The sequence below is a fragment of the Jaculus jaculus genome, chromosome 8 (assembly GCF_020740685.1).
Source record: "Jaculus jaculus isolate mJacJac1 chromosome 8, mJacJac1.mat.Y.cur, whole genome shotgun sequence".
NCBI lineage: Eukaryota > Metazoa > Chordata > Mammalia > Rodentia > Dipodidae > Jaculus > Jaculus jaculus.
Genome location: NC_059109.1, coordinates 4,494,778 through 4,504,208, shown reverse-complemented (window position 1 = coordinate 4,504,208; position 9,431 = coordinate 4,494,778). Strand labels below are relative to the sequence as shown.

At 51.8% G+C, this 9,431-nt stretch overlaps 1 protein-coding gene across 1 annotated transcript; it reads right to left on the bottom strand.

The window, feature by feature from the left end:
• Window positions 1-1,338: 1,338 nt before the first annotated feature.
• Window positions 1,339-8,992, bottom strand: Clpsl2 (colipase like 2). The gene is made up of 4 exons (XM_012952467.2): window positions 8,920-8,992; window positions 4,358-4,464; window positions 3,643-3,765; window positions 1,339-1,434 (listed from the first exon to the last, which is right to left on the bottom strand). Exons 1-4 carry the CDS (start codon window positions 8,990-8,992, stop codon window positions 1,339-1,341), a joined length of 399 nt encoding a protein of 132 aa, XP_012807921.1.
• Window positions 8,993-9,431: the final 439 nt, after the last annotated feature.

The window sequence follows — 9,431 nt, the reverse complement described above, 5'->3', positions numbered from 1 at the left end:
GAGCATCAGCGCGTGTCTGAGCCTGGCCCATTCACAGCAGGGCGCTGGGTCACCTGGTCCTTCCTCCACCACCTGGTCCCAGCTGGTCACCTTTTCCACCTGTCCCCTCCAGGACCTGATCGGGCAATTGGCAATTAAAGGTCGCCTGCAACCTCTCATGCCTCCTCCTGTCCTCTTGATGGATGTGCCTCTGAGATGTCCCATCCATCCTTTGTCCTCTGCGACATGGGACCATCGGGCCTGAAGGAGGGAGGGGAGCTGGGATTACAGAAGGTGCAGGGGACTAGACACACGATGTGAAGCAGGTCCAGCCAGTCTGGGAGTCTCCCTATTTCTGGGGAGCACTGATGCCCCCCATAATAAATGCCTTCCTTGTCTCCCGAGTTCCCACGCAGCAGGGGTTTTGGTGGGAGGTACTGCGGTGTCTGCACTGACCTCCTTCCATGGGGACTTGTCAGCCCGCCACCCCCACCCCATCTTGGGCTCGCAATGTGCCACCTTCTCAGCTGTGACAGCTAGCTGACACAAGCTATGCCTTGAGGGGTCAGGCCAGTCATTGTGGGCTCTCTCGAGGCCAGCAAATTCAAAGTGACCCGGTGGGGCGGGGGCGGGGTGGGGAATTTGTCCTCTCTGCTTCATAAAGAGATGGTGTTTGCGAAAGGTTAAGAACGGGCCCAGGTACCACACCATTAGAATACGGCGACGCTACACCCACTTAACTCCACTCCTGACCCTTTGAAAGATTCTCTGTTCATTTATTTATTTGAGAGAGAGAGAGAGGCAGAGAGAGAAAACGAGGCGTGCCAGGGCCTCCAGTCTCTGTAAGCAAGCTTCAGACACATGCGCTGCTCTGTACATCTGGCTTACGTGGGTACTGGGGGATTGAACCAGGGTCGTTAGGCTTTACCGGCATGTGCCTTAACCGCTAAGCCATCTCTCCAGCCCAGAGTCCCCGTTCTTTCTCAATGCTCGCCCAAGGAAAAAGGAACAGAGACAGTATTCAGATACAGCCAGCCAGTCCCAGCTCCCCACACAAGGCACCCCAACACACACTCCCGGGCACATCCCTCCACCCTGCTCCTCCAACGCACCTCTCGATTAACCAATTCCTGGCAAGTCTCTCTCTGGTGCCCTGCCTGCCCCATCCCCTCAGTAGCTGTGGAAAAGCTCTCCCTGTCTCACCTTCCTGTTTGTGCCCCCCTACACACCCCCACCCCGCCAAAAAGTACAGACAGAGGCGAGAGCCAGGAAGTGACTTTAATGGTCAGGAACCAGAAGTGCTCTAGGCTGAGTCCCCAGTGCCCCAGGAGGCTGGGAGCTGCCAGCAGCTTGAGTCCTTTAAATCAGGTGGCACCGGCGGGGGCATATCATGTCCTTTGATGTGCATGTCAAGCCCATTCTGCAGGGACATATGAAATTGATGGCCGCCCTGGTCTGCAAGGAAGGGAGGTTTGGAGGAAGAGTCACAGGGTGCAAGAAGGGAGGAATCTACATTTCTTGGGGAACAGGGCAGAGTGTAAGTGCCAGAGGGAGCTGTGCCCAAGGGGTGTGGCACCACAGCAGCGTGTGACTGCAGGGCAGGGCAATATGGCTGCGTGGCTGCAAGTGAGGAGCCTGCGTGACTCAGTTTCCTCATCTGTCAAGTGGGGGAAGAGGATGGTAACCCAGTTCATCATGGAGTTGCAGAGGGAAGACAAAGCATATCAAGTGTCTCTAGTCAAAAACACACTTCAGGGCTGGAGAGATGGCTTAACGGTTAAGGCATTTGCCTCCAAAGCCAAAGACCTTGGTTTGATTCCTTAGGACCCATGTAAACCAGATGCACAAGGTGGCTCATGCGTCTGGAGTTCATTTACAGTAGCTGTAGGCCCTACGTGCCCATTCTCTCTCTGTCTCTTTCTCTCTCTGAAATAAATAAATGAATTAAATTTTTAAAAATTAAAAAATAATACACTTCAGCCGGGCGTGGTGGCACACGCCTTTAATCCTAGCATTCAGGAGGCAGAGGTAGGAGGATCACCGTGAGTTTGAGGCCACCCTGAGACGACATAGTGAGTTCCAGGTCAGCCTGAGCTCGAGTGAGACTCTACCTCGAAAAAACCAAAAAAACTAAAAAAAAAAAAGACTCTTCAGCCTCCGGTCAGCTCTCATGACCGAAACACGGAGACCAGACCGTCCTCCCCAGAAGGGTTTGGACCCAGGGCCAAGGAGGCAGAGCCAGACATCCTGTGCCTGCGGTCTACCAGCTAATGATGTCCTGCCTGAGTGGGCACTGTCCCCGCCAGGACTGGGGCCTCATGCCAGCTACTCTCAAGGAAGCTGCACTAGTTTTGCTTGACAGTCCCTTGCCAAGGCTGATATCCTGACCCTGCAGTGCCCTGAGCCTCAGAGCAAGCAGGTCACTGAGGCAGAGAGATGGGGATTGGGGTACTCCCACCCCACTCTCTCCTGCCTCAGGGGTGCCAGCTCGGAGATAGTCATTCAGCAAACATTTGAGGTTTGTTTGTTTGTTTTCCCTTTTCTTTTTTCCCAAAGTAGGGTTTCACTCTAGCCCAGGCTGACCTGGAATTCACTATGCAGTCTCAGGTGGCCTCGAACTCACGGTGATCCTCCTACCTCTGCCTCCTGGGTGCTGGGATTAAAGGTGTGCACCACCACGCCTGGCTTTTTTTTTTCTTGAGGTATAGTCTCACTCTAGCCCAGGCTGACTTGGAATTCATATAGTCAGGCTGGCCTTGAACTCACAGTAGCCTTTTTACCTTGGCCTCCCTAAGTGCACCACCACAACTGCCTGTTTTTAAGAGTGAGACAGAGAGAGAGAGAGAAAGAGAGAGAGAGAGAGAGAGAGAGAGAGAGAGAATTGGCATTGCAGGGCCTCAGCCACGGCAGACACTTGCGCCACCTAGTGGGCATATGCCACCTTGCGCTTGCCTCACCTTTTGTGTGTCTGGCTTACATGGGATCTGGAGAGTCGAACATGGGTTGTTAGGCTTTGCAGGCAAGTGCCTTAATGGCTAAACCATCTCTCCATCCCTGCTTTTCTTTAATATTCTATTTATTTTATTTTGAGAGAAAGAGAGAAAGAGGCAGATAGAAAGAGACAATGGGTGTACCAGGGCCTCCAGCCACTGCAAACAAATTCAAAACACATGTGCCACCTTGTGTATCTGGCTTATGTGGTTCCTGGGGAATTGAACCTGAATCCTTATGCTTCACAGGCAAGCATCTTAACTGCTAAGCCATCTCTCCAGCCATGTTTTTTTTTGTTGTTGTTGTTTTGAGGCAGGGCCTCAAACTCCCAGCAATCCTCCTGCCTCAACCCCCTGGAGCTGGGATTATAGGCACGAGCCGCCGCGGCCGGCTCGATGAGCATTTGTCGAGCATCTACCATGTACGATCACTAAAATGGAGATGGAAGCTTCACGAAGCACTGTGACATCACCCTCCCCCTTGAGAGAAGCTGACAGATGGCACGCCTACTTGGCGAGGTAGCTTCTCTGCCCAGGTGAGCCCAGGGCGTGAGAGGCCTTCAAGGAGTCGACAGCGTCTCAGAGGGTGGCAGGGAGGAGTTTGCCGTGGAAGAAGGGAAGGAGGCAAGGACGGAGGCAGCATGTTGTTATTCCCATCATGCTAGAGCCTCACCTGGGGCAAGCACGACATGCCTCTTCCGGCCTTGGAGGAGCAGAAGGCGCCCCTTCTGTCCAAGTCCAGCAGGCAGCAGGCACTGAGGCACTCGGTGTGGTGGGAACACCTGTCCCCGATGTTCTGTGGAGACAGCCCCTAAAGTCACCGCCAGCTCTTTGGCGATCCATGCGGAACGATGGGGGAGAGTTCCTGGCATTGCCGAAGATCCCAGCCTTCCCTGGGTCCCTCCCCCAAGTAGCACTGGGGGAGCAAAAGGGACAGGGGCGGGGGACTAGCAACCTGCGCTGTCCCTTCCCTGCTCCCAGAGGCTGCTGAGGGCTGGGGGAAGAGTCCCGGGGTCCCCAGTTCAACAGGGAGTAGACAGAAAGGCAGGCAGGGTGGCGGGGGGAGTCACTGTGGCTGGAGGAGGGGAGTAAAAGAGGGGGAGACAGCAGGCAGGGAAGGTTTGAGGGAGGGTCAGCCAGCCCAGAACTGGGGTGCTGTGCTGTGCTGGGCCAGGGGGGGAGGGTGGTCAGATCTCCAGGCTCAGGGAAAAGCTAACCAGGGTTTGGAAGTGTCATTGTGTCCCCGTATGCACCCCCCCCGCCCCCCCCCCCCCGCCCACCACCTGCGGGACCGAAAGCCCCGGTGAAGGGAGACTGGCTCCTGCCTCTCTGTCCTTTCAGCCAGACCTTCTCACCACCAGGGGAAGTTGGGGACGCTGTCGGCTCACCAGTTTGTTCTCCACGGCTGTGACGTCGCCCAAGCTGGGTATCAGGACCCCTGCGAGCAGCACAAGGGCGGTGGCCATGGCCTGGATGACATCGGTGTCCCCAGGAGCTGCAGGATAAACTGGTCACCTCGGGGGCAGCTCAGAGTGTGGGTGTCAATGGTCACAAGCTGTCCTACCAGCTGCCGTTGCCTCTCAGGACAAATAGTTACTTATACTGTGTGGCCATGGGAACCTTATGTGGAGTAACTCCAAAGTTTTATTTTTTAATTTTTATTTATTTATTTATTTGAAAGCGACAGACACAGAGAGAAAGACAGATAGAGGGAGAGAGAGAGAGAATGGGCGCGCCGGGGCTTCCAGCCTCTGCAAACGAACTCCAGACGCGTGCGCCCCCTTGTGCATCTGGCTAACGTGGGACCTGGGGAACCGAGCCTCGAACCGGGGTCCTTAGGCTTCACAGGCAAGCGCTTAACCGCTAAGCCATCTCTCCAGCCCCAAAGTTTTATTTTAAATATTTTTTTTGTTTATTTTTATTTATTTGAGAGCAACAGACAGACAGAGAAAGAGGCAGATAGAGAGAGAGAATGGGTGCGCCAGGGCCTCCAGCCACTGCAAAGGAACTCCAGACGTGTGCACCCCCTTGTGCATCTGGCTAACATGGGTCCTGGGGAATCGAGCCTCGAACTGGGGTCCTTAGGCTTCACAGGAAAGCGCTTCACCACTAAGCCATCTCTCCAGCCCATAACTCTAAAGTTTTAAACTGTAAAGTTTATTTGAGAAAGAGAGACAGAGAGACAGACAGACTGAGTAAGTAAATAAGGAGGTCCAGCTGTCGCAAAGGAACTCCAGACACATGTGCCACTCTGTGTGTCTGACCCCACGTGGGTACTGGGGCATCGAATCCCCGGCCTTCAGGCTTTGCAGACAAGTACTTTAAACTGCTGAGCCATCTCTCCAAGCCCAAACTTTTATTTTAAAGAGTTACCCAGGGGCTGGAGAGATGGCTTAGCAGTTAAGGAGTTTGCCTGCAAAGCCAAAGGATCCAGGTTCGCGTCCCCAGGACCCACATAAGCCAGATGCACAAGCAGCTGGAGGTTCTGGCATGCCTATTCTTTATCACGTGAGCTCTCTCTCCCTCCCTCTTTCAAGTAAACTATTTTTTAAAAGGAGTTACCCGGGAGCTAGGGATGTGGCTGAGTTGGCAGAGAGCTTGCCTAGCATGTGTAAGGCCCTGGGCTGGATCCCCAACCAAGCGTGATGATGCACGCCTTTAATCCCAGCACTGGGAAGGTGGAGGCAGGAGGATCAGGTCAGGATTTCAAGGACATCCTCAGTTATTTAGTGAGTTTGAGGTCCTCCTGATTTACTTAAGACCTTGTCTGAAGAGAAAAAAATCATACAATTAATTCCCACTGGTGAACCCTGATTTGGAGCATCAATCTTCTTCCATCTTGTGGCCAGGCCACCTAAAAATCTGGCCTGTACATTCTTTTAAAATATTTTATTTATTTACTTATGAGAGAGAGACAGAGAGTGAGAAAATAGGTATGTAGGGCCTCTAGTCACTGCAAACAAACTCCAGCTACATGCACCACTTTGCACATCTTGCTTTACAGGGGTACTGGAGAATCAAACCCAGGTCCTTAGGCTTTATAGGCAAGCACCTTAACCACTGAGTCATCTCTCCAGCTGCTGGCTGACAAGCAAACTGACAGACACAACTGCCTCCACCAGGTGTGATGTGTGCCTTGTCCACTCACAGACCGTTGGCCAGAGGTCATGTGCCAGGGAGGGCGGGGAATTCAAGGAGATGCTAGAATTCCCTGCTTCCACAGTCAGGGTCCAAACTCTTGTAGGTGTGTGTATGCACACTTGTGTGTGTGAGGCAGTTTGTATGTGTGTGCACATTATGGTGCAGCCAGAAGTCAACATCCGATGTCTTCAAAAACAATCACTCTTGGTTTGGAGAGACAGCTTAGCAGTTAAGGCATTTGCCTGGGAAACCTAAGGACCCATGTTCCACTCTCCAGATCCCAGATGAATGAAGGTGAGGTAAACACAAGGTGGCACATGCCCACTAGGCAGCACAAGCACCTGGCATTTGATTTCAGTGGCTGAGGCCCTGGTGTGTCAAATCTCTCTCCCTCTAAAAAATAAAAAATATTTAAAAATCACTCTCATTTTAAAAAGTTTAACTGAAGGGCTGGAGAGATGGCTTAGTGGGTAAGGTATTTGCCTGTGAAGCCTAACAACCCAGGTTCGATTCCGCAGCACCCATATAAAGCCAGATGCACAGGTAGCACGTATTTCTGGAGTTCATTTGTGGCGTCACGCCAGTTGCTGTTTTGATCATTACCAATGTAAATACATGTGCATATACGTATGAGTGTATCACATAAATATACACAGAATGTGTGGAACTGTGCATAGAGCTGAAGTTTCACCACCCTGCACAATATTGGTGTTTTTATTGTATTTATTTATTTATTACACACACACACACACACACACGTGTGTGTGTGTATGGGTGCCCTGGGACTTCTTTTTTTTTTTTTTTCCAAGGTAGGGTCTCACTCTAGTCCAGGCTGAGCTGGAATTCACCATGTGGTCTCTCAGAGTGGCCTTGAACTCACGGCCATCCTCCCGCCTCTGCCTCCTAAGTGCTGAGATTAAAGATGTGTACCACCACACCCAGCTCTCTCTTATTTATTTTATTTTATTTATTGCTTTTTTATTTTTTATTTTATTTATTTATTTATTTGAGAGCGACAGACACAGAGAGAAAGACAGATAGAGGGAGAGAGAGAATGGGCACGCCAGGGCTTCCAGCCTCTGAAAACGAACTCCAGACGTGCATCTGGCTAACGTGGGACCTGGGGAACCGAGCCTCGAACTGGGGTCCTTAGGCTTCACAGGCAAGCACTTAACCACTACGCCATCTCTCCAGCCCTATTTATTGCTTTTTTGAGGTAGGGTCTCACTCTAGCCCAGACTGACCTGGAATTCACTCTGTAGTCTCAGGGTGGCCTCAAACTCTTGGTGATCCTCCTACCTCTGCCTCCCAAGTGCTGGGATCAAAGGCGTGTGCCACCAAGACCCGCCCTCCACCATGCCTGGCCCTCCAGCTCTCTCTTTTAAATTCTATTTCCTCTTTTTCAAATGCTAGTTAGGATCCATCCAATTGACTCCACTGCCCCCTTGTGGTCCAACCATTACTCTGCCACTCAATTGAGTCCACCTGGCTGGGGTACCCCGCCCACTGTGAACATTCTGACTGTCTCTGTTGCCCTGTGTTTGAGACTTTACTAAGGAATCTTACAAGAAGAAGTGTCTCCCCCCTGGACTGGGGTGACACTGGCAGCCCAAAGAATGACTGGTAGAATCCCAGCCTGATAAATAGAATTAGTTCAAAGAAGGTTACTTATGCAATAGTGGATAATGAAGGATGGTTTCCTTCACCCCAAAGCTGCCAAACCCCATTTACCCAAAGAGCCCGCATCCACCCCAAGCCGTAAGGGTGCAGCAGAACCGACTTACACCTGAGCTTTGAGAGCAGGTGCAGGCTCAGACAAGGAAAGGTGTGAGTGAAGCCGACTCAGGGAAAGCTATGCGCTGTTCGTACAGGGATTCTGTGGGGCTCAGCAAACACTCTGTGGCCTTGGGAAGAATGAAAGGCTCCGTGTTGCTGGGTCTGGCCCGCAGAAATGGCTAAAACTAGACTGTCTTGCTGCGAGACGGAGTCATTCTGGCTGGGATGGCTGGGATGTGGAGGGTGAGTCTCACTAGATCTACTCATTCACCCTTCATACAAATACATAGTGATGTTGTTTTTTGTTTGTTTCTTTGTTTTTTTAAGATTTATTTTTATTTATTTATTAGAGACAGAGCGAGGGAGAAAGAGAGAAATAGAGAGTAGGTGAGAATGGGTGCTCCAGGACCTCTAGCCACTGCAAAGGAACTCCAGGCGCCTGCGCCACCATGTGCATCTGGCTTACGTGGGTCCTGGAGAATCAAACCTGGGTCCTTAGGCTTTGCAGGCAAACGCCTTAACCGCTGAGCCATTTCTCCAGCCTTAAGGTTTTCTTTCTTTCTTTTCTTTTCTTTTCTTTTCTTTTTTTTTTTTTTTTTTTTTTGAGATAGGGTCTCAGTCTAGCCCAGGCTGACCTGGGATTCACTATGTAGTCTCAGGGTGGCCTCGAACTCACGGTGATTCTCCTACCTCTGCCTGCCAAGTGCTGGGATTACAGGTGTGCGCCACCACGCCTGGCCTGTGAGGTTTTATTTTATTTTATTTTTTTCTTTTCATAGTGACATTGTTTCAGTGACCTTGTTGCTGCTGGAGCAAAACCTCCAAGAGGCAGCAGCTGATGGCAGGAAAGGGTCTATTTTGGCTCACAGTTAGGAGGGGAGGTTTGGCCACAGCGGGAACAGCAGGACATCACGTCTTGTCACCGTGGCTGGGGGGAGGAGTAAGAGGGTGGGCGCTGGCGAGGGGGGCTGGGCTATGAGGTCACCAGGCCGCTCTAGTGACGCAGCTCCTCCCGCGAGGCTCCACCACTCACAAGCACACGAGTCTATGGGGGGCGTTTTACGTTTAAACCGCCGCAGACGCCCCACCCCGTCTTGGACGTGCATCGTCAGAGTTCTGCTGTATCCGTCTAGTGGGAAACAGGGTTTCTCTAGTTGTTTTGCCGCAGCGGTCACCAGAGCAGCTGGCAAGCTCTGGGACTCTCCCAGGCCGCCTCCCACTGCCAGGTCTCTGCAGCTGCCTCTACGTGAGTTCTGGGTATCTGAACTCGGCTTGTCAGGCTTTCACAGCAAGTGCTTTTATTTACTTATTTTTTTTTAATTTTTTTTGTTATTTTTATTTATTTATTTGAGAGTGACAGACACAGAGAGAAAGACAGATAGAGGGGGAGAGAGAGAATGGGCGCGCCAGGGCTTCCAGCCTCTGCAAACGAACTCCAGACGCGTGCGCCCCCTTGTGCATCTGGCTAACGTGGGACCTGGGGAACCGAGCCTCGAATCGGGGTCCTTAGGCTTCACAGGCAAGCGCTTAACCGCTAAGCCATCT